The 26016-nt window shown below is 44.1% G+C and overlaps 1 protein-coding gene and 1 long non-coding RNA gene across 2 annotated transcripts in view; both read right to left on the minus strand.

The window, feature by feature from the left end:
- LOC126535280 (BPTI/Kunitz domain-containing protein 5-like) overlaps positions 1-21195 on the minus strand; it is a 28426-nt gene extending 7231 nt beyond the window's left edge. Inside the window, exons 1-3 of the mRNA XM_050182172.3 lie at positions 21110-21195; positions 13724-13918; positions 8806-8992 (exon numbers count right to left, since the gene is read on the minus strand). Of these exons, the coding sequence (XP_050038129.1) occupies positions 8806-8992; positions 13724-13918; positions 21110-21167 (440 nt within the window). The 5' untranslated portion in view covers positions 21168-21195. The remainder of the gene's footprint in view (positions 1-8805; positions 8993-13723; positions 13919-21109) is intronic.
- Positions 21196-22437: 1242 nt separating this feature from the next.
- LOC140219258 (uncharacterized) lies at positions 22438-24549 on the minus strand. Its single transcript, XR_011895400.1, has 2 exons — positions 23721-24549; positions 22438-22564 (listed from the first exon to the last, which is right to left on the minus strand). It is a non-coding gene; the product is annotated as an uncharacterized lncRNA (long non-coding RNA).
- Between the last annotated feature and the right edge of the window lie 1467 nt (positions 24550-26016).

A 26016-nucleotide genomic window follows, 5' to 3' on the forward strand; every position in this document is an offset into this window, starting at 1 on the left:
CATGCTATAGGTAGAACTATAAGGGGTTCCGGCAAACGCAGACACGAGCACAAGTTATGGGAATGGACAGGAAAGCACTGTCTCGCGTCTGTTCTTGCTGCAACCACCTAAACTGTCACCATACCCTAACTCGCCCAGCAAACACTACTAAAATCTCATTGGTACTTTGCAATGCCCACGCAACTTTCGAGCGCATGATGGACAATCTTCTACTGGACCAGAAGTGGAAAACATGAGTGTTACCTCGATGATGTGGTTGTGTTCTCCCGACCTTCCCACTCTCTTCTGCCGGCAAGAACAACATTCGCATGTCTTACTGGAGGCGGGTTTCAATTCAACTTCCTCCGGCACATGACATCAAAACACGGCATTATTCCTGTCGCCACCAAACTCCGGAATTTCCAACACCTTCGTCTTTGAAAAAACTCTGCAGCTTGACTCGCCATTGTTCATACTTCCGCTACTTCGTTGGGAATTTAGCAACCACCATAGCTCACTCTATATACACGAGGTGGGACCTTGTCCTAGCTGCAGAGGCTAGGCAGTCCAGGTTCTGCCGGTACGACTCTGCAAGCTTGGTCCATGGCCCGACGACTTACTCCCGCTCCCGGCGGACGCTGACTTCTTCGGCGCTCACTTGCGTCTGAGCACCACCACGCCGTTCTAGGGTTTCTTCCTCATCTCTTCTTCTTCTTCCTTTACTTCTACGTCACCCATCGTGCACGGCCATTATTGGTTCCTTTCTTCTTAGTATTTTGTTTTGACCGTGCGTCATATATCATGCGCCTGGCTACTTCATCGTCGGCTTCTTGCGCTCTCGATGTTCAGTTGTCTTCTCCGCACCGCTCTCTTTATCTACGACACTGGCTTCGTGCACTGTCACTCCCTAACACACAACAAAGAGCCCCCCCATTTTGAAAAAGTTTGTACATTGGAGAAAAAGAAATTGGAGTTAAGTGCGCGACAAGACACTATTTTGTTAATAAAACTACACAAAAAGAACTCCACAATCAAGTGTTCACGAGGCAGCTATTAAAGATGGTATGTTCATAGCCGACTCATATAATCCGCACCAACATTTTCAAGAGCCATTAATGTGCTCTACCCTAAACTAACATTCTTCTAATGCAAGGCTCCACCGGAACACTCTGCAGTTCAAGTGCTTCGCTTTTAAGAAATACTGTAAGGGCAGGTGATCGGTTTGTACCACGAATCATATTCCATAGAGGAAGACGTGAAATTTCTCGATCGCCCAAACTAACGCCAAACATTCCCGCTCGATTGAGGAGTATCTCCTTTCGCGAGGCTAAAGTTGACGGCTGGCATACGACACAGGGTGGAGGAAACGATCACGCTCTTGCATGAGAATAGCGCTTATACAGGAGTCTCAGGCGTCTGAGCGGAGCACGACATCTTTTTCAAGGTCAACTGCTTTTACAATCGGTGCAAAAGACAGCGCCTTCTTGAGCGATTCAAACGCTTCTTCTCCATGTCCACCACGTTTATTTTACCCGGAATATCCGAGCATATGTCTTTATATGTAGATAGTATATCGCATATTTTGGCGCGCTGAATCTCTTCGATACCATCTCCGATCGTGACGGAGTCAATGCCGCAGCTCTCGTGGACCTTGAAGGTAGGTAATGGCTTCTCGGACTCCTCTTCCTCGACCACCACAAAAGATGATGTTCGAGAAAGCTCTTCCATCTAAAATTATTCATTTTTTAGCATGTTGATGTGAAGAAGCCTTATGCTGTGTCCCAGGTCCAGCCAATAATCGTAATCATACTTCTTTCCTGTGACAAGAAAGTGCCCTTTCCGCTGTGTTAGTAATTTGTTGTTATTTGTGGGAAGCAGAATCAAGGCGCGGTCGCCAACTTTGAGTTCTCGTTGTTTGCTGCGGCGGTCTTAATACTTCTTTTGCGACTTCTGTGCTCGGCTCAAGTTTTTTTGTGCCAGCTCCAACGTCTTCTCGAGACGTTCTATAAAATCTAAGGCACATCCGTATGAGTCCAGAGTCCAGAACTCCTTCAGTATGGTCAGGGGTCCATATGGCGGCCATAAAGGGGTTCAAAAGGCGAAAACCCGGATTTCGCTTGCGGGGATTCAAGGTATGCAAACAGAAGAGGCGCAAGCAAGCGATTCCAAGAATTTGGCTGTTCTTGTGCAAGCTTTCGCAGAATCTGTTTCAAGGTCGCATTGAACCTATCGACCATACCGTTACACATAGGATGATGCGGAGTACTACAAAGATGCTTGATTGCCAACAATCGATTGACTTCCTTCATCAGATCCGAAGTAAAACATGAAGTTTGGTCGCGCAGAACTTCGCGCGGGAAGCCAATGCGAGAAAATGTCTCGACGATTCTTTCCGCAACTGTAGCTGAGTGGATTACTGTCAAAGGAACAGCATCTGGGTAACGAGTCGCAATATACACAAGAGTGAGTATATATTGATGACCGCTTGCGGAAGTGGGAGTTAGAAGTCCAGTGATGTCAACAGCCACACGTTCAAAAGGGCTGTCGATCAACGGCATCTCTCCCAAAGGCACCTTGCCCACCTTGCTTTAAGGCGAAGTCCTTTGGCAAGCGTCGCAGGATTTGCCGTCTCTGCGGACTTCTTTTTGTACATCAGGACAGTAGAAAGCCTCAAGAACGCGATTCGTCATATCCTTGGTATTTTGGTGTCCAAGCATGACACTCTCATGAGCCAAATGTAACACTTGTTCTGGCAGGGAGTTTGGGACTACTGCTTGTTGAAAACTTTTGAAACCAAATTGAAAACCAAATTTACACCTTGGCCTCAGGGACTACAACGCTACTTCCATCCGCCAACCACAACGTAGCCGTAGTGCCAGTGAGGGCTTCATCTGGCACGAGTGATCGGCGAACAAAGTATTACTTCAGGTGTCCCTTAAGACGCGAACCCTTTGTCCATTGACTTCTCCTGACAAAACCGGCATGCGACGTGTAATAGACCCCTGTTGCATTTTCACCGTGCCAGTGATGTCCTCGTCTTCTTTCAAGGCGTCGCAATCGTCTGTGGGTTACTGCGGACAGGTCTCGTCTTTGGGCAACAGCAGGCAAGAGGTAGCTGGCTTTGATGTACTGTTCTTTTTGGTACAACTGTTCGGTTAATGTCCAGTTTTGCGACAGTATGAGCAATATAGTTGCTTTACCTTATTGCGGCCGTCAGAAGCCTTGTGTCCCCTACGCCCACAAATGAAGCATCTGATCTCCACCTTTAAACCCGTGGTATCTCCTTTCGCCTTATACTTGTGTTTTTACCGTTATCCCAAACTATTAGTAAGTTGCGTAGTCTTTTTGCCTCCATGAAAATATCAGCCGCTTCAGCCATGGTTTGAAGAGTCTTGCAGTTCTTCTCTCGTAAGAAGAGCGCCAGCTGACTGTGACAGTTGATCATGAATTGCTCGGCCACAGTTTAGTCGCGGATAGAATCAAAGTCCTTCCCTGTCTCGAACCTTTCTATCGAGCGGTCGAAAAAGCTTAGAAGCCTCGTGGCATACTGCCTTCCAGTTTCATCGTCTTGAGGCTTGCTCTTCCGGAATTTCTCCCTTTACCCTTCAACCGTGACACGAAACCGCTGGAACAATGCCTACTTAGCCTTTTCCTACTCTGGAGAGTCATCAGGCGGCAATCACCCAAATACAACCAGAGCTTCGCCGCTTATCCATGAACTAAGAGCCGTTGGCCACTTTTACCGAGGCCAATCTTGACCAGTCGCCAGCCTCTCGAATCTCTTCAGATAGGCGTCAAGGCCGTATCGGTCCTCATTGAAAGCCGGTATAAAATTGTGCGGATTCATGACTGAAGACGCACCTCTTTGGGAGCCCCGAGTCCACCACCGTTCGCTCCGAGGGACCAGTATCCGATACTCACAGGTGCAGTTAAAGCGTCCGTTCTTCCATTTGCGACCGTCGCTGCCTTGCCTCTCCGCTGTGACATTCTGTTTCTGTGACTTTAAGGCGCAACTGCAAGTTGCGGCCCTCCAATTTCAGGTGGTCCTTCTTCGCCTCCCTCTCCGCAGCACGTTCCTCGCGCGTTCGCGCCTCTCGCTCATCGAACCATCCTTGCAGTGCCGCTCCTTCCAGCCTCCTTCTGCCGGCGCCATTAACTCTCTCATGCTCATTTTTTCCTTCTTATGAAAAACAACAACTGTATCAAACGCTCAAGTCCTCTCGTGGACGCCAATTTGTCACGGTTCGTTTATGGAAAGCGACAAATTAATATCGCTATCTATGTTTTCTATTCAAATGAAGGATGAGAGCGTTTGATTTCAGAAGTGAAAGAATGTATATTTATATATAGAAAGTGGAAAAGAAAGACACAAAAATAAAACATAGAAAAAAACAAAAGGACCAAGGTCCCCTCTGCGCTGCTTATAACAGACACAGATCTCATTAATCAATGTCGGCGCTATTCAAATCCTACAGTTGTTAGGTGTATCCGGATACACAGGGACAGTAGAATGAGAGCGGCGTGCGGCTCAACAATAGTTCCGGCACATGATCGCGTAAATAAAGAGCGCCAAGCCGTCGTCGACGGAAGGCACTGGTCGATACTTGAGTGTACTCCAGGTTGTCACGCAATGCGACCTTGTACTGGCTCAGGAGGTTAGGCAGTCCAGGTTCTGCATGTGGGAATCTGGAAGCTCGAGCCCGCGGCCCGACAGCTCACTCCAAATACGCGGTGGGACCTTGTCCTAGCTCCGGAGGCTAGGCACTCCAGGTTCTGCCGGTAGGAGTCTGGAACCTCGGGCAGATGGCCCGACGGCTTACTCCCGCTCCTGGTGGAGGCTGACTTCTTCGGCGCTCACTTGCGTCCGAGCACCACCATGCTGTTCAACGGTCTTTTCCTCATCTCTTCTTCTTCCTTCTTTTTCTCCTACGCCACCCATCGTGTACGGTCCTTAATGGTTCCTTTCTTCTTAGTATTTTGTTTTCACGGTGCGTCAGGTATCCCGCGCGTCGCTTCTTCGTCGTCGGCTTCTTGCGCTCACCCATTCGCTCTCGATGTTCAGTTGTCTTCTCCGCACCGCTCCCTTAATCTACGACACAGGCTTCACCCAGTGTCACTCCCTAACGCACAACACTTTTATCGTACAGATTTTTCCCTTCTAATTTATTTCTCCACGTTTTGTAAACCTTCATGTTCGTCTTAGTTCGCATTCTTCGCATCCAAATAGGTGTCTCTTTTTTTAATTTTGTTTTTGATGACTGCTGGTTTTCTATTTAGATTTTCAAGGTCCTGAAGTTACTTACAGATATGTGCACTTGTAATAACGTTAACGTTGTTTGTAAAGTGTTTTCATTCTCTAAGCAGTACATTAAAAGGCCTGATTGGGTCAATCCCAATCAGACTATTCCATTAGAGTCGCTCCCCTGTCGCACGCGGAAATCCTTTTTTTTTTACCTATTTCTCTGTTTCCTGTCATTGCCTCTTCAAATAGACGTAGTGGGAGGCCAGTGGCGCAGCTGAAGAAATGGAAGGGAGAATACGAAGGCAGCTGCGATACATTTCAATTCAATGCCCCATGTATCTTTCTGTTAATGGTGGCTGCCCCCTGCAAATGACAGCAATGGGCAGTTCGCAGGACAATGAGTATATAGGGCAGATGTTAGAGAAATGGTTCCTACTGCTAGAACACATTACTGAGAGTCAATATTATGGAAAGTACGCGATTTAAGAGGTATCAAAGAAAAAATACAGAAATAATTAACGCGGCAACTTAATATTGTAAAATAAAGCAGTTCAGCAACAAAAGAACGAAAGAAAACGAATTAACAAGATCCAAAATCGAAGAGACAGAAAAAGGTGTTTTACAATAATATGTCGGGCACTTCTTGCAATGACATGTTTGCAAAAAGACCCTATCTAATTCTTGGCAGTTAAGTAACAGCGAAGGTAACCGGTATCGAATGATTCGATAGGCACAGTTTATACAAGAAAGTGTAAATTGCAATACTTCGTGATCAAGAAAGTTAAATCACGCTGTGCTTCTTTTAAGATTGTCAATACTTTGCAATGCATTGTGTTTCTTCTTTGTGCACAACTTATTGTAGCAAGAAAGCCTAAATTGATGAAGTAGAGGAAAGTTAACTGTGTGTAATTTTGGAAATAATTCGGTTGTGCAAAGATAAGACACTGTGCAAAGTAATGGAATAATTCAGTTTTGTAATAATATTTGCTAATAACAAGAGCCCAATAATTACGATTAAAGAAAAATAATGAGGTATATAGTGGTAGACTGGGAACGTTGCACAATGCCCCCTGCAAGATGCCAATGGCGCGTGGAAGCGTGCCAGTCAACAAGTCACCATGTTCGTCCTATTAAATAATTACAGAAAAATAGATGCCAATAATTTTTATGGACTGAATATTATCAAAAGAGGTTCGAATGATAAATATAGGTTACATGGGACGCCGATGAAAGGTAACTGGCTCAGTTTGGCGGACATTCATTTTTCAATGGTTTTGTGTAGGCCATAGCTGAAAAAAAATCTAGAAGATCATTCTCGCGATTTGTAATAATCAGTGAAGCGACCAGACAGAAGGCTTGTATCGTCAGCGTAAACGACGTACTTCATCGTCTCGTCAGTGGTAACCATATCGAACGTAAAAAAATAAAAGCTGGCCTAAAATACTACCTTGAGGCACTCTGAGAATGACTTTTTTGAAACAAGATATGATACCGTTATACTCTTCATACTGTGTACGGTGTCGTAACTAGGATGATATTAAATTGTGGGCATTGTCCTTTACATCGTATCGGTGAGGATTTTGGAGAACCTGATGGCTAAAGCTATCGAAACCTATTGTTAAGCAGAGTAACACACCGACAACTGGTTTATGATTTCCGAAACGTTTGATTATATATTCCATCTGTGCAAGAAGGGCAACCTTAGATAATTTAGCTTTTTGAAAATGACATTATGTTGAGAATAAATATTCATATCGATTCCAAAACATAGTGAAACACTTAAGGAAGCTTTCTGTATTTATTTTGTAAATAACTGAAAGGACGACATTTATGGGAATATCGTTTCTGTCACCTGTACCTTGTATTGCAGCGGCTCTCGCATTTTACATGAGAGGACTAATGTGTAAAACATAACTTTAAGATGTGTGTTCGCAAGAGTTCGGGATAATGTATGTTTGTATGCTTGGCGCATCCACCGACTTGCTGGTATTGAGTTTGATAAAAAACGAAAATACTTCACTTTCACTAACTGAGTGAAAAAAATAGAATGTTGTGCTCATTGTGAAATTTTATTGCCTGTATAACTTTATTCCCAGACACAGAATGAAAAAGAAAAAGAAGAACGTAGTAAATGCATTTGACAGTTGGAAACCTTTTTAACTCAACCCAATCCTTCAATAACTTAGGAAGCGATTCATGTATACAAGCAATTGCTGATTGAAGTTGTTCTAAAGTTCTTAAGGTCTACCATATGAAGGGAGCCGATTAGAGTAATATTTATTTTGCTAAACGTATATCCCTCTTAACATGGTTTCTGAAAGCTTCACGAGTGTTCAAAGCAACGGCAGATCTTACTTGAAGAAATAGTATGTGAAGCTAGTCACTTTTTTTTTTCTGAGCACTGCATAATTCACTCACGGCTTTCTACCTTGTTAGCGACCAGGAGTTTCGACGATATTAGCGAGGGAGAGTATTGAGAAACACGTGCGCAGTTGCACAGGTAGAATATGTTCTAAAGGGGATTTGTACAGTTTTATGTGACCCTGAAGGATGCGTATTCACGCCTCGATTTGCAGGTTGGATTGACAACCTATTTTCAAACGGCAAGCCTTACATTTTCTACTTTTCAGTATCGACACGCGTCTTCGAGATTCTACGCGCGCTAGCAAACCAATGATATTATGTTAGTAACAGCTCAATCGAAGCTTTGAGGAAGTGCTGCGTCCACCAATTTCCACAGTGCATTCAACTAAATAATTTAGATTGTAATGCTCGAAAACAAAGACGCTCTAGAGGAATTCAAAAAGATTTTTCTGCAGAAGTTCCGCATTACATTGGACTACCACTTTTGCTATAACCATCAGCGCAATTCACTGCCTCATTAATGTATTGTTTATTTATTACCACCCTTACCTACCGTGTGGATTCCTACATGAGTAATGTGTACATGCTTCCGTGAAGTGTATATTTCCCGCTAGACATAAAACAATGTGGATCAAAGTGGACCACGGCGTTCGTAGAAAGGTTATTAGTGCACTAGTGAGTTGACGCGAAAAATAAATGAAGATGCATGGTAACCTGAGCAGGGTACTCAGCTATTTAACAGCTCATAGGAAAAATACAGTGTTTGCTGGGCTAATGACTGAAGTGCAGAGAAAAGAACAATAAAATTTCGAATCATGGCCAGTCCCGCTTTATACTCCCTACGTGTGTGTTTGGGATACCTGGATTTGGTTTCAGTTGCACGATACTCCTATTATATAAATATTCATAATACCTGAAAGCAGCTGCGCAATTGTTGACTGTTTTTAGGCGGCAAGAAACTGAATATTATTGCGTTTTCTTTTTACATTCAGTCCCCGCTTCCGAAAACTTGACGGTGTAAAGGCTAAGGTGCCCAATTATTTCTTAAGGCTACTGAAATAATTAAATTTTAAGCGTAACCAATTCTTAAGAACTTCTGAAGTGCGCAAATGATTGACTGTCGCTTGTATCTTAGTTTCGCAACGAAGCAGAGACACTACCATTTGCAGGTCATCTGCAAACAAGAAAACGTCGCAAACATTAATTTGTATCATACTCACTTGCAATGCCTCTCGCAAGAGCTTTTTGAATAGAAAGAATTTTCTTCGAGTGAATCGGGACCTTTTCCGCATCTGTTGTATTGAGAGCAGAAGCCCGTCGTTATGTTGTAATAGTATCTTCTCTTGCCCTTTTGATCGGGGTTACAAGGACTTTTGGGGCCATCTGTGCAATTCTTGGGTCCTTCCGCTAGAGTAGGCAACGCAAAGTGTTCAACATATTAAATATTATCACCTAGTAGCCACGGTGAAGAAAGAAGCAATACTGTGAGTGACTAAACTTACGTTTACTTGGGCGAAACTGTGCCTTCAAAAATAAGCTACAGTCAAATAACAACAATAGCGGCGAACACAGTTGGCGATCGTCGAAAATCTCATCTGCGGGGCAAGGGCGTCCGTTTTTACAAGTGTGTCATCGAAGATCCCTGAAAATTCGTTGGTACCTCGCATCTCTCCCAGAAAGTACTACACAATTCGCGTCATTCATGCAATTGGATTATACAAGGCTCGGTGACAACAGACAGGGGATAGAACAATCGATGACATTCGAGAAACTTCCCACACATGCGGGCGCGTCCTGCGCTGAGGAATACCATTTTTGAGACGGTGAAACGCCGTCACACGATAAACAAGTACACGTGCCAATATCATCCGTAAACGGAAACGTTTACCTCGTTTTGCAGAAGATTGTTTGCTTGCAAAACACGACATTATCGAAGTGATGTAGAATCACTATCTGTATTCTCTAATCTTGCAAACGCTACAAAGAACAAAGATATCCATGGCATGAAAAGACATTTTACCAGCTCTTAGCAATGACAATAATTTCCGCTCACTGATGTTTGACCCTACACTTCCTACTCATACTTTCAGATACGACAGTCAACATGTAGGCTTGAAAGATTTGCCCAGAGTGTCGATATACTAGAGCGGTCTCCTGGTATTAGGTCTCGTAAATACTCATATAAGGCCGGCATTGTACTGAATAATTCTGCGCCGTCACAGACAAAGGATCCAATGAAACTCCTTTTAAAGAATATATATATATATATATATATATATATATATATATATATATCATACATGGGTCGGGTTCGGAAAGCAGGCCGGGCCCCATCCTTCCGCCACCGCCAGCCCCCGCCCCAAGTAAAAATGAAAACTTTCCCCCGAAGGGGATTAGCATGTAAATCCTAAGGTATTCCAGCAATTTCGTGTGAAAGGACTATTAGGCCGGCATCGCCATTCCCTTACTACGTGACCCAAAATTTTAGTGCATTATTCGTTATATTTGTCACAACTGAATTACTTCCCACTTGTATGAGAATCAACTACCCCTGCTACCATGCGACATTTCTTTTTTTGCCGCAGATGAAATTACTGTGGACAAAGTACTTACAACATGCACGTATCAGTTGTGGCATGATTTTAATTTCAAATTTTGTTATTCACCACATTAGGCTGATAGACAATTACACGACAGAAACATCAGGGAATATCAATAAGTAAAGCGCTCTGGCGAATCTTCATACCATTTTACGAGTGTAGAACAGCAGGCAGCAAGTTTGGTAATGACACCTACAGAATTTAAAGTTTAGGTAACACACTGCAACATGTGTTCAACAAATTTAACAATGCGGATGGCAAGATATGTGACATTTCTCGCAAAGCATTAATTCCAATATTCCTGTTGCGCATTAGATGCGTATAATTCCAATATATGAAATAAGCTTGCTCAGGGTTGTTACACCGCGTTAATATGTTAAAATGTTTATAGCATCAGTATTCAATGCAATCGTCCCATGCCTTGTCTAGAGATATTGACATCGGCGCTCATCTGTTGTTGCATTAGTATCGTACTGTGTGATTGTATTTTTTTCATTGCTAATATATTCAACTGTTGTGTGCCTCTCTCATTTTGCTATATACTTCACGATTAAACCTCAAAGACTACAGTGTTGGTCATCCTGTTAATTGTGGTGTTATTGTGGCAATATCTAGAATAATGTTGTTTGTGTTTCGTCCTTTATACTGTGTGCGGACTGCGGCCGCGCACCGTATCGGTCGAAGAGTTCGGCAAGCTGGTTACGCAGCTTTGTTCCTTGGCTTCGCCAAGGAAAGTGTTTGGAGAAATACAAAAATCGATTCAAAACAATGCAAAATTGCAAGTCGAAATACAAGTTGGGACTCCAACGCCATCGCAGCACTGTGATCCCCTCGTGTGCCCACACCATCATATGCCCGCAATTTATCTTTCTGCGCACTACAAGGAATTGCGTGTAGAAAGTGCGTGTAGAATATCCCCCGCCCTTAGAAACTGCTATGAAGGAAACAAACTCTCCTGTACTATAAATATGGCAGCCATTCATTCCGCCCTTTTTATCACCATCATTTTCTTTTCAATAAGCAGCGTTACTAAGAGCGTCTGTTTTTTTTTTCGAGACCAGGGCATCAGAATTGAAAGTCAGAGCGATACGTGCGAACCTTCAACATAGGCAACAAAAGCGCTGCAGGATTTGAAAAAATGTGGTGACATTATGAATTAAGGTTATCTACAAGTTTCAAATTAAAACATACATTCTCGTATATTTTTATAAAACAAGAAATTATTGTTAGCTAGGCGTTTCCGAGTTGCTGGAGAAAATCATCCCCCCAAAGCGGGTGGATAGTTGGTACAAGCATTCCTTGTGCAGCCTAGCGGATGATATTATTTAACAGAATACCGCTGTAACCTTAAACACCGCATTTGTGACATCCATGCGGCTAGGTATACTTTACAGCCCTTTTTACTGCCTCCTAACTCCCAATGTAAACAATATCTCCCGCATAGTTCTTTTTTTTTATAACGATGAAGTCTTGCGCAGGACGGTATGCTAGCTGTTTGGTTCGTATTATGCGATGCTTGTGACAAGAACCTCGCACTCAGAACCCTAAAAATTATTTCATGAAATTCAGAAAAAGAAACATCAAGGTGCTCGCCTTTAAAAGAGTCGTTATCTCTTGCACTAGATCGGTTCAACCTCTTCAATTGCTGGACGAACCTTTGGAAATTTATTTCCATTATGGCTTCCGCAGCACCACTGCTCCTTTGGAATTTTTCTCTCATCCCCGGAATGCTGTCGTTGGAATACTAGTTTCCAATACGGAAAATAAAAGCCGCGATAGGCTGACTGCAGCAAGTGGAGAGGATGTCATACTTTAGTAATGAAACTGCGTGCAAAAGTTCATCGGCTATGCGTCCAGACTGCTCAGCGGCATTACCGTGGTGGAAAATTTAGAGAATCTCTTTTCATAAATTTTGTCGCCACCTTTGCACCTACCTACGAGACACTTTAGGATGTACAGAAATAAAGCTTCATTGACCGTTTATCCGCCAAATAAATATCCAATGTTTATCCCTCGAAGGAAGTAAAAAAACATGGTCAACATGATTCCTTTTGTTCCTTCGCGCTTTTTCCGGTGTTGGGCCATGTTTGTTGTTTCACTCCTTCATCTGTGACTTCGTATAGATGTCGTAGTCCTAAATTTAAGTTGCGCAGGTCATCCTCTTTTGCAAGACTTCATCAATGTTAGGTAAAGTTTGCCAAGCAATGCAAAATCTCTCTGTCACAGGTTCGCCTAAAATTTGGCAGTTTCGGCAGTTTGTGCGCAAAATTTGTATCATTTTGAAAATTTCATTCACACCCTATCGGCTGAACGGACAATTTTCACAAACCCAGAGCTCTTTAACGTATTGTAACAGTTATTTACAATCAGTGATCACAGGCGAACGGCCTAAGTACTGATTTCATTTCCCCATGAATCGGGTTCACCTTGCATTCCGAGTGCGTATATAGTCTTTCTCGAACGCTTTCAGCATAATTCATTTTTATGACAATAGAGGGGCCTTGTGAAGTCAGCTTTGTGCAATACAATTGAAAAGGCGTCTTAGTGCTTTGTTTACCTAGAAATAACGCCATCCGTATATATATATATATATATGTATATATATATATATATATATATATATATATATATATATATATATATATATATATATATATATATATATATATATATATATATATATATATATATATATATATATTAGAATAATCATTACATCGAAAAAAAAATGGTAGAATTGAAATAGATACGTAATGGATATGCTAGTTTTGTAATTGGCTTTGAATATAACAGAAACTATGGCCACTTGAACACGCATAGTGAAAGTGCGTAATGAAAAGAAAAAAAATATTCGTCTATTGTAAAACAGCGCCTACGACATCAATGAAAAATGTTGGGCCCTCCACCTCGCAACGGCTGCTGGTTTTAATAGACAGAAATTGCGCTTGCGCCATGCTTATGAATAGACTATTCATACTTTTCCGCATATATATGGCAATATTTTCACGGTGAATATATTACGCAATTGTTTCGCAGTGAATATTGAGGACATAACCAATGTCTAAAAATGTACGGACGCTGCTATGTATATGTTGTATGTGTGCCATAATTCCGTCAAATACGCCGTTTTCTATAAACCAGCAGAAAAAAAATCGTCCTTTGTATATACTGCTGCCTACATCACGAATACGCCATTCATTAAATTTATTCTCACCTTTCGGGAGCGTCACCGACGTGGAAAATGTCTCAAAATGTCCTGTCCAGTTAGCACTAGAGCATTGCTGACATGCGTGGATAAGAACACAATCTGACCACTTTCATAGGTTATGGTAGTGGGATTTTCTCTGGCGATGAATTTACCACAATTGAGTTTTCACATAAGTGAGGTTTCTTCATTTTTCCGCATGCACTTGTCAATGCTAGCTTCCAAGTGAAAGAATGAAGTTATAACAAAGGCTGTATTTTTGGAGGCAGTGCGATCTTGCGAGCAATCAATCACATTTATACGAGAAAGGTTATATAACATTTTACTACATACCTGACCCGCAGCAGTCGGCGCATCGTTTACGCGTCTGAAACAACGTTTGATTTGGGCAACCACTGTCTGTCAATATGACACAACGTCCCTTGTCGCTATTGAAATAATAGCCAGCGTCGGTGCCACCGCAGTCTTTCCAGTAAGTAAAGTTAGGAGCTTTGCACATATCCGTTGTATAGACCACATCGTTGTCGCCTGGAGATATGTGAGATGGGCGAGTTTAAGGATGAAATTCACGAGTTACGTCATCAGCACTGTCAGACAGACGCCTCTCCCGGCGATCTCCATTACATCTGTAGCTACTTGGCTGCTGTTTTAGTCAATCTTTAGCATTAGATATAGCAGTGTGTTGCATTACTGGACAACTATGTGTTAAATATAATAATTTATATTTGAATGATGTGATAAAAAAATCTTTTCACTGATTAAGACGGTACTTCACAATAACTGCCCAACTATTAAAAAGAACCATAACTGCACTTGAAAGCACGCCTACTCGAGTAGGCCTGTCACAGGGTCTAACATGAAAAGAGCTGTTGTGCCACTAAGCGAAAATCCTTGCTTATGTCTATAGATGGACGTTTACTGCCGCGAATTTGAGCAGGAGAACACAGTTTTTACCTTAAGGTTCGACAAAATAGCGGCAATCTGCATGTGCAGCGTGGCCATCAGCCTAGTGTTACTGCTATTACATTTTTTCTTCCGCGTGATGAGGAGGCCACCGAGTCAGTCGTGTATACAGCGTGTACCACGTTACTTGAGCCAAACATTAAATATGCAAATGCCACGCAGATGGCAGGACCAAGGTAATGTTGTTTGGCGTCACATGGAGGTGCTCGGACTATATTATTTTCATTCGACTTAATTATATAATTACTGTGAGTTAATTATTCAACTTCGAAAATATTATAATTAGGTACAATGTGTCAACGAGAAAAGTGTAGAGCTACATGAAAAAACTCGCGATGCAACTTTCTGTTGTTCGATACGTGCTATATAACAGTGTTTCTCCAGTCCCACGGCAATTGTGCGTGTATTCGCGGGTATCTTTCACGCCCGGAAAAACACGTTTATGTAGCACGTGTCGAGCAACAGAAAGTTGTATCGGGAGCTTTTCCTGCCGTTCTGCTATTTTCTCGTTGACACTTTTCATCTAAATATAATATTTCACAAGTTGATTAATTAATTATGACCAAATTTTTAATTCAACGGAATGAAAAAAAGAATATTTGAGTATCTCCAAGCGACGGCAAAGAACACTACCTTGGTTCTGTCCAGCTACATGTCATTTGCATATTTTTAAGATCTTTCTAAAGTAAACAGTGACACCCTGTATATCTCCTGCGAATTAGAGGTTTCCAATTAATTTCCCTGTAATTAACCCTGTATTAGAAATCTGGCAAGTGCGCTCGTTTTATTCTTTTTTTAAGCGCAGATCTTTGTTCCTGGCTTGAGCGTCGGCGTTTCTCGGCGTAACCGCACGAACGCGGTCGTACCCTTGCTCGCGCGTTCGTCGTCATGGTCTTCCGCAGCTGGCTTGTACGCCGCTCATCATGCCAGTGTTAATATACTTGCCCTACCCTTGAATAGTCGCTGCCGGCACTGGCTGAGAGCCAGTTGATGCGGTGATTTTAGCCTCAAATTCTTTTCCTTCATGTATCTTGAAATGAAAGCACCTATCGAACTGCGCTCACTTTTCGCGTTAAGAATTATAGTATTAATCGGACACTTTTTCTATTGGCAAACAAATTTTGTGGTGGGGGACTTTGTTCTACGGCTCTTAGCAGTTCTGGTTTCATTTAGGCATCGCGTATGATTTATTCCTACGAGCACAAGACACAAATTTTTGCTTAAACAGGGAAACATGTGGGCAGTGCAAGTTCTCTTCTGTCGTGTGAACGCTGAACACGTACATACATTAAGGACAAAATGTCAATAATATTACAGCGTGACATTCAAGGCGGAATGCCTAATTGTTAAAAAGCCCCTCACCAGGATTGGATGTTTTATACGTACAAGTGCTGCGTGTACATCACGCGCTAGTGAAAAATGGCAGACAATGGTAAATAAACCCACCGCGCCCTCCCTCTCGATGGTGAAATGCGCAACTGCCGCTACTTAAAACGCACTCATGCAACGTCGGTTGGCTTGACAAGTGACTTCGGTAACGCCATCTAGTGCGAAATATGGAATGGGGCCTCTGCAAGTGATCCGTCTAGCAAGAATGGAGAAGAGAAATGACACGGCACTTGTCGCGTGAATCCGACGCGATGCCTTGGCTGTAGAAAGGCAAGGAAGCAACTTCGCTTCCGGACGCCCGTGGAGGCAAAAGGCGAAGGGTGGCTCTGCTGGCAGTCACGCACGTCTGCTGCCGCTATGGTGGCACGGTGATCGAATTTCTCATACATGTTTTCAAATATAGAGTCGATTCAAAACAATATTTCGTTAAAACGCTGTATAAACGCCGTTCAACAGATCCCAGTAACAGAGGGAATTGCAAATGGGCCAAGAGAAACGCCTTTTAATACTGCTGTTAACTGCACAAAACGTAGACTAGACACGAGACGAGCAGACGGCACCACAAACGCTGACTTTCAACGACTTTTATTTGAAAGAAGCACGGCTTATTATACCATTGCCACACGTATCGCAGTCACGTGATTGCACATCATATGAAACACGCACTTCTTTCTTTTGTTGCACTCAAGATAGTGGTTGTACGTGCAAAAGCTCAAGTTCTTTTTTTGTCAGTAACAAGGACAGCGTGCTAACGCATTGGTCACGAAGTCTGGTAATCTCGGCTGCCTCAATTATCTCCAGAACCAGCTGGTCATTGTGTTTCTTCAGCACTTCACAGCATCTGAATTCTGTGGTGCAAGCTTCAGAGGGGCAATCCCTGATATGAATACCTAGATTCCTGTTAGCCTGCTCGACGCTAAGTTTATGTTTCTTTAGTCTTTCGTTTGTGCATCTCGAAGTTTGTCCTATATATATTTTTTTCCACATTTCAAAGGTATTGAATACACCACGGCTTCTTTGCAATCCACAAAACAGCTCTGGTGATTTATCGTGCACCCTTCCTACTTTATAGGCTCTTCAGCATTGGCACGTCGGCAGAGGCTTTTCAGTTTTTCAGGGGCAGTAAGCACTGCATTAAGTCCAGCCTTGCACCTAATCTTTTTCAAGCAGTGAGATAAGTTGTGCGCGTATGCCAGGGCCACGGTCTATCGCTTTTCTTTCATTTTTGGCTTCTCGCCACCTTGCTCGCCATGCACACACTCAAGCTTTAGGTTCTTGCTCGTTTGTTCCGCAACAGACACAAGAAGGTCCGACGGGTAACAAGCCCTAGTAAGGCGGTCAGGTAGTAAGGCGGTTTAAGCGCATTTGTTAGACAAAGGTTTGCAATTGCTCTCTTCACCAGTTTTGAATGCGCTGATTGGAATGGCAGGGACGCCTTGTCGCCGCTGGGTTCATAGGCCCAGCATACCTTCCCCCTGGAGAGCTCGAGTCTCAGATAAAGGAGTCTCAAATTCCCTTGCGTGGGGACTTCGTGGGTAACAGCAAGCGGCTGAAGCGCAAGACTAAAGCATGTTACTGCCTCCGAAGCTGAATTCGCGCCAGAGCCCTCACACAGAACTAAGTAATTGGCAACATAACGATAGACTCTCCGGACGCTTCTTCTGGTTAGGGCATTCTGAAGTAATCTATCTTTCTGGGCACGAAACAAATCGCTAAGTGCTGGCGCAATACGAGACCTTATACACACGCAGCGCTTCTGGAGGTACACATTCCCCTCCCACATAACATGACTGCGCTTCAAATATGCAGAAAGCACTTCCAGGAACCAACCAGTTGAAACCCCGCAGGCATTCTGAAAAGCGACAGCACCGTGTGCATCCATACAGTCTTCCACGCACTCCAATATCTCATCTTGGGGGATCGAATAATATAGATCTTTGACGTCTACAGGGCATGGTGCAAAGTCAGCGCTAGAATTGTCTTTTATAAACCCTATTACATCGTCTGAGGATTTCACCTCGAAATGATCGTCAACAGTTAGTAGTTCTAGTATTTCCGGAAAAAAACAGGGCAATCGTTTTCTGCCATATGCCCTTCTCAGATACTATAACCCGCAGGGGTCACTCAGGTTTATACGTTTTTACAGTGAAAAACAAGTCAAGGGATGATTTCTTGCTAGTTTCGATGCTACGCGCAAGGCGGTCGAGCTTGAGGTGTCCGCATTGCTTCTTCGCAGCTGACTTTACTTTTCGTAGACCAGACATTTCGTGACTGTTACAGACGGAACTTATGGCCTCCAACGCCTTATATTGGCAGACGTCTTTTGGAATCTCAGCGAAGCCCCGCTCCTTGTCAGAAGTAAGCAACGAGAGGGAATGTTCTTGCATATACGTCACCACTTGTCGCACAGGTAGGCTCTTCGTGCGCATTTTGCAGCGGGCGACCACGTTGACTTTGTCGGACACGCACCTGGCACTTTCAGACTCTGGCCCCGCGCGCGCAACTCGTCGCGCCATTGCCAGTAGTTCCGGTGTAGAAGTCCTCGGCTCAATGGCAAATTTCGGTCATTGACGTGAAACCTCCAGGATCGAGTGAGGCACAGCCTCAACTCCGCTGGCATGAACACTGCTTCCAGCAGTCCGTGTTTCTGCTGCTCTTTTTTTCAGGGTAGTGTCGGCGCGCAGTTTCGCCCAGGTGACGTTCCACAGAGCCTCGGTAGACCTCCGGTAGCCTCGGTAGACCGCTGGAAATGATTGCCTTCCAAAGAGGGCAATCACTTCCAGCGGAAAAATCTTCATCCGGGTGCAGAACGACATGGTTGTCGCTCGGCACACAGCGTTGCAAATGAGGGCAATGCACTCTCCGATAGCCACGGGCAAAGATGTTCGAAGGTTTTATAATCTGAATGGTACCGCCAGGCGCGTCTACAAGGATTGCTTACGCCTCCGTCTCTCCAGCAGCACCCGGCAGTGGTGTGATACGCCGTACATCATTGACAGGTCTACAGTTTTCGTTGGCAGGTTCACCGCCTTACTAGGGATGGTTACCCGCCGCACCTGCTTGTGTGTGTTGCGGAACAAGTGAGCAAGAACCTAAAACTCGAGCGCGTCCATGGCGAGAAAGGTGGCGAGAAGCCAAAAATGAAAGAACAGCGAAGGACCATGGCCCTGCCATACGCGCACAAGTTATCTCACTGCTTGAAAAAGATTATGTGCAAGGCGGGAGTTAATGCAGTGCTTACCGCCCCTGAAAAACTGAAAAGCCTCTGCCGACGTGTCAAAGCTGAAGAGCAGATAAAGTAGCAAGGTTGCACGATGAATCACCAGAACCGTTTTGTGGATTGCACAGAAGCCGTGGTGTCTTCAATACCTTCGAAATGTGGAAAAAAGGTATATAGTGCAAACTTCGAGATGCACAAACGAAAGACTAAAGGAACATAAACTTAGCGTCGAGCAGGCTAACAGGAATCTAGGTATCTATGTCAGGGATTGCCCCTCTAAAGCTTGCGCCGCAGAATTCAGACGCTGTAAAGTGCTGAAGAAACACAATGACCAGCTGATTCGGGAGATAATGTAGGCAGCCAAGATTACCAGACTTCGTGACCAATGCGTTAGCACGCTGTCCTTGTTACTGACAAAAGAAGAACTTGAGCTTTTGCATGTTCAACCACTATCTTGAGTGCAAAGAAAGAAAGAAAGCGCGTGTTTCAGATGGTGTGCGATCACGTGACTGCGACGCGTGTGGGCACACGCGGCTAGAAACACGGCTACAAGAAGCCGTGTTTCTTTCAGATAAACGTTGTTGAAAGTTTTATCATTTTAAATCTACTGAGCGTCGGATAACTTTTTTCTGGTCACCTTCAATCCTCATTAAAATAAAGAAAAAGAAATATGCGTTGTTATTGTGATATATAATACCTCTACTCAGTTGAAGTATTGTTAATATAGGCAGCACGAAAATGTTTGAATGCGTTCTGCGGCACTTTTCACGTGCATGTTTTATTGCGATATGGTGTATGCAAACCCGCGAAGCGTCGTGCTGACACGGCATCCTCCGGGCCATAAGGTAACGATGCGCATTACCAGTGATTGGCGGCAGAAATATCAGACGAATACTGTGGGGAATTAGCACGGCGCTTTTCGAGGTCAAAAGAGACAGCGTGTGAGGCTATCGAAAATGTGTAGCAAATGCGAGCACATAGCAACTGAAAGCCTGTTCTCATCCTTATGGCTTGCTAGCAGTACTCACTCCAAGGTGAACGCCTTTAGAGTTTCGATTGGTTGGCAATGCAGCGCAAAGCTAGCTGCAAAGGGGCGGTGGTGTTGTGGTATAACTGATGTTCTGACAAGATACCTCTAAGTTTGGGACAGGCTTTCCGACGGCGACATATACTAATAGCAGGAACCATGGCAGGAATGAGGCTAAGGGTGGTAGCACTAGTAATGCACCCAGCAGGGCGTTTGCGCTTTTTGTGCTTGGCGAAGCCGAGATGAGTGGCAGTAAGAGCCACTGGGAAAATGAAACCAAACTCCTCGGTGTAAGTGGACGGACTGTGTAAACAAATGCGGGACCTTAGCTGGTCGGGAGGTGATGTGCCTCGAAGTAGCACGTGAAGGTGAAGCGATAATTTGCCGTCACCGTCGAGGACCGAGAAGCACTAGACTCGGTAGGACACTAGCACAGCGGAACAAACCTCAATGCAAGGCCGCAAGCGGTTGAAAATTGCGATGAGAATTAACGCAGTTTCTCTGGGAAGATGTCAATGAGATTAGAGCGCTTCAAAGGTTGAGTCGGGATGCTGCCAGTGCTGGGCAAATCAATCTCCTCGGTCCGACCAAACGGGTTTGAATAGCGGAAACAACCGTAGAATGTCCGCGTGACTGGGCTGTACGTCGGAAGGCGCGAATTCCGGGTATAGCACGTATGGCGTCCGCCGATGTGGCATGCAGGTGCGCGTACTTGTATTCTCCAAGAACGAGGGGGCGGTCCCCTAAACATAGGATAACGATACCACGTCTTTTTTTGGTAGTTCGTGAGCCATTCTGCCGAGCTTCGTAGTGGTGATTACGACACGCGGCGACGGACAACGGTGGTGATGAAAAGCCGAATCTGGCAAGGCAAATCAGCATTAGAATATAACCAGTGTTGCCTCAGGCCACTCAATACCAAGAAAATATCGTTTAGGAGCCAACTAACTGTTTAGGTTTCAATGTGGCATGATATTAAAGATATTTCCTGCCCTTCAGTAGCGCTTTAATACATTGGGTATTTACTGTACACCCACAGACTGTTTTTAGGGACTTGCGTGTCATATGGAAAGGCGAGAGACTGCACGAGTTGAAAAAAAAAGAAATACAGGTATCTTACCATGTATTACAGAGGCAACGAAACCTCCTACAGTAATGAATGCAAGCTGAGCATACATGTCAGTTTCTCGGTCCTAAGTTTGCTTGCCACCTGCATAAGCAAAACAATTTCGTTTTACAGCTTTAGCGTTATGGCGTCCAAGTGGGAAAAAAGTGCATCTCTCCAAAGTGAAGTTTGGGAAACCGGTCTGTCTCGTCGTCGTATACAGGTAGAGCGGGGATGGGAGAGGTTAGAAGGACGTATATATATATATATATATATATATATTGTGACAGCCCCGAACCTCCACCACATGTAAGAAAACACTTTCTTCCAGCCGAGGTCGCGCTGCGAAAACTAGAATCAAGCTGTGATGCTGGTGACGACATATAGAGCTGATAACGTTGAAAGTCAGGCATGTGTTTAGCTCACCCTATATGTGTCACATCTTTTCGTGTGCAATCAAGGTAAAGCAACGTCAAAAATAAAGATTCACTTGTGCTATAAGGATTGTTCACTCATACAACTACAAAAAAAATTGGCTGCGGCTTAGCTCAGCTAACCCTGGATATGCAAAACTAAAGCTTGGTTTACCATGGTTAAATCTCGGCTTCACTTGGTTAACCATTGACCAAGATGTAATTGGTATACTTAGGTACACAGTAATCGTTAAGCCAGGTATGACTCCTGTGCCTAGGCCGGTGGCTAGACATGATTGTGGTTAGGCTTTGATAGACACGTTCGAAGGTGCGACGCCTGTAGTGCTACAGAGAAAGCCCAAGTGCTAGACGTGCAAAGAGACGCCGCGAACATGCGGAGCGTCAAAGCACGAACGCAGAGGGCGCGAATGCGGTCGCTACATTGATCCCGACGGTGCGACGCCTGTTGCATTCCGGACCCTCTCCAGTGGAGCAGCTCGCGGGGCGATATCCACAGGATGGTCAGACGCCGCTTGGAGACGACGGCTCACAGCCTCAGTAACCCGCGCAACGATCACGGAAGGTCGCCCGATCTCGCTCACATCCATGGCCAAGCTCGCACCATAGAGAAAGAGATTCAACAAGAGCGGACACTCCCATAGAGCCCAGCGGCCGAATTGACTCTAGCGCACCAAGCGAATGGTATTAACTCCATCCGGCTTCGGCTTTGCACGCGCGCGTTTTAAACGGTTGGTGGCACGCGCTACGCCGACTGCCCTACTCGGCGCCTTTCTTTTTGCTGCTGCTGCTAGGTCGCGCACGGTCTTAGTGCGCCATCGTGTTTTGTTACAATGATCGTGAACGATCTTGAAAAGCCTCCATCAAATCTGTGCTACGTGCAATTTAACAAAGTAGACGCAGAACGCCTAGTAAATGATGAAATGTTTATTTTGATCCATATAAATGTTCGTTCTGGGCTTCTTGTGCATTCATTCAATGTTGTGGCACCAGGTAAGCAGCAGTCGTTGCCGTACGAAGCTCCACCGGATGCCATCAGCTGAAAAAATGCAAATTACAAGCATGTATCATTACGGTACATGGGCCTAACAGGAATATTGCGTGTAAGGCGACACATGCGTAAGTGGTGAATGGGCGGCACTACAGATAAATTCGTGTTTACAGACATTTCGTAGCAAATGGCCTCCTCCCGAACAATGCCAGAAAATATGAACATCTGATTTTCAAGCATCCCTCCCTTCCCGGGCAATATTTCGCGCCCTTTAAGAGCACAAATACACGGGTGAGTGCGCGTTTCCAAAACAACTTGGCCTCAGTCGACGCGATGGTACGCCAAGTACACAGAGTTGGCCACAACACAGGCTTTCAGCCAGATCATGTTACACGCTCGCAGAATGCCTTCTAGTCGCGCTCAAGACAAAATCGTGGTTGCAAAGCCTGTTTTCAGTGGCTCAGAAGACAGAATTGTCAAGTTCATGAGCTACTCGGCGTTATCTTTTACGCGTCCTGCCTGCGCAAGCAACACACTCCCGTGTTATCCCTCTTGGCACTCGTTCGTTGCGTTGGCACTCGCTCGACACTTATTATTGCAGGGCCATAAAAAGTGTAACGAACTTGTCCTACTAAAATTCAGTACATGCAGAAGAAACTGTCATCGCGGCCGGCTTGCTTTTTTGTTAACGGCTTCACAACCCCAGGCGCGGCGAGCATGCCTGAAAAGTACGTGAAAAAGTTAATAAATTAATTACAAAGATCTTGGGGGTCAGAGAATGCGTCCCGAACTTGTTCCAGTAAGACTCAGCACACGCGAAACTGCGACACACAGCCGAACAGCGCCAGGCGCGGCGCGCGTACCTCAGAAGTATAAAAAAAAATAGACAAATACAATAATGTTGGGGGTCACAGAAAGCGTCACGAATTTGTCCCAAAACGTCACTACGACAGAGCTACTTTTGGCTAACAGCGTCGCAAAGCCGGTTGCGGCAAGCGTGCCCGAAAAATTCCGAAATATTTATAGTAATGTTGGAGTTCATAGAAATCGTCGCAAACATTTCTGAGCATGAGTCATCAACTCAAATTAACTGCGCCAGAACGGCCAAGCTGTTTTTCGCTTACTGCGTCACTAGTCTTGGTTTTGTGCCGTATGCCTACATTTACTTGAAATGCGTCGCAGACTACCATAGAAAATTTCTCACCTTGCCGTAGTCCAATGGTGCTGTGGTGCCATGTCGAAGTGCAGAAGGAACGCAAAAAACGACGGGAGCCCGAGAAAGTGGTTACAACCAAAAGAGACGGGTCGCCGAACAGGCGAACTTCGTATGCGCAGGCGGACTCGCGCGCTTCGGCGGCACGTCGCGCACGTCTGGCGCATGACGCATCATATGGCGCGTCTGGCATGCCGCTGGGTTGTTGCTAAGTAACACTAGAAAAATTGGTCCCGAAGTATAACTTCATTTATACGCAAATTTCTTAGTTTTAGCGGGAAAGAATAAAAAAGATGAAACGTCAGTAAGTTCATTTCACATTCTTTTTTTTTTTCCGATGCTCGCGTCAACTAACGGATGGGATTAAGACTAGGCGTGACGTCATTCCTGCTGCCTGTTTTCGCAGAGTTTCCCCGCTTGTTGAATTTCTTTCTCTATTCTCGCACGGACTGGCGAGCGTGCCGCTCCTCTTAGCCAGGCGTGCGGCTAGTCACGTGGTCATGCGGCGACGCAGCTGCGGAGAGTGCATGCACCAGGCCGATATCGGCGGCGGAGCTTGGCTCGACGCGTTGACTGCGCAGCTGCGGTCAAATGAAAGTTCAATTGCAGGCGACGGGGAAAATCGGCTTGACGCAGTTAGCAAAGCTTTCGCTTTAAAATCTTATTTTCGAGTTGAATTCATAAAGTTTAATGTTGAAGTTTATTTTTGAACTCGCACGATTTATTAGTGCGGATCTTTGATAAGTGAGGAGAGCCGTTGGAGAGTTTGTACGTGTTCGTGGTGTTATCTGTTCGCTACACAGTGCAAATTGAGCTGAGGTTGTGCGTGCTGAATGTAGCAGGTTATGTTTAGGCTAGTGTAGCAAGAGCTTGTACGCATATAACTTACTTGCTTTGAGCAAATTGTGTTTAGTAAACAAATGATTAATCGGTAGATATTTGGTTTCACCATGATAATTCTCAAATGTCCTAGTTACTTTCTTTTGCAATACCTTTGCAAGGCCGTTGCCGATCCTCAAACTTGTGTGGAATATAATATCCGCTTTTTGTAGCTGATGAGAAAATAGATCCGACAATTTGAATAATAAGCCAACTTTTCTTACTTCTGAGGTTAGTTTTGTCATGTGTGTATTCCGCGACATACTTTACTTAAACCACACACCTCAAATTTTTGACGTAATCTCCGCGCTATGATGGTGTCCAGGAATATCAGCGTCAGTTCAACTTCCCGTGCTTTTCTAGTAGGTTTAACAAGACGTAGTTAGTTTTTCTAGATTGAATGCTAATTTATTTGAATGAAGTCCCTTGTCAAGCTGCATTACATAGTCGTTCATCGTGTTCACAAGGTAAGTAAGTGCATGCGCAGAAAAAAATACATATATTGTTGTCATCCTCGCAAATTACTAACTTCGGTAACTTAGGTATATTAAATATATCGTTTACGCAAAGAATAAATAACAAGTGCTCTAGAATCGAACCCTCAGACACTGCTTCTTTCGTCATAGCATGTGGGGATATAAAATCACAAACTTTTATAAACTGTTTACTGTGACAAAGATAATGTTTTAAAAGATCTAAGGAAACGCTGCAAATTCCTTAATCATGAAGTATAAATAATTAACTGTCACGGTTAACACAATGAAACGCTTTCATAAGATCTATGAAGAGAGAAACGGTGTAAAGCCTATTTTCAACGTCATTCGTCATTTTAGCTTTAAGACGTAATATAGCTAGTTGTTTTATTTTTCTGAAGGCCGTACTGCACGTCAATCATTATGTGGTGTTCAGTTATGAACTTCACGAGACGCGTGTTAATAAGATTTTCAAATATTTGGATAACACGGGCACCAGTGACATTTGCCTGTAAACACATATGTCACTAACGGAGACACTCTTGTATATTGGGCATATGCGGGAAAGCTTAAGATCGGAGAGGAAGATTCCAGTTTCGAGAATTCGATTAATTATATGCGGTCGCGGTAGAGGTATAAGAGATGCAACATATTTCATGGGCACAGCGCACAGGTCTTTATTTGCTGCCGAGGCGCCGTTTCTTATTTTGCTCGATAAGTTTTCCAGCTCTTGTGGATTGGTCGGAAACAAATAAATTGATTGTATCAAGCTTACGCGTTTCTGCACTGAATCAATACAAGTTCCGACACTAAGATCCTTTTTGCTGGAAATATGAAGATCACGGTCGTTCGGAAGGTATTCCTTCATATCTGTGGGTGCTACTACCTCCGTGTTACCTTGAGCAAAAGCATGAATTTTAATAGGACGTTTCACT

This window comes from Dermacentor andersoni, chromosome 7 (genome assembly GCF_023375885.2).
Source record: "Dermacentor andersoni chromosome 7, qqDerAnde1_hic_scaffold, whole genome shotgun sequence".
NCBI classification, from domain to species: Eukaryota; Metazoa; Arthropoda; class Arachnida; order Ixodida; family Ixodidae; genus Dermacentor; species Dermacentor andersoni.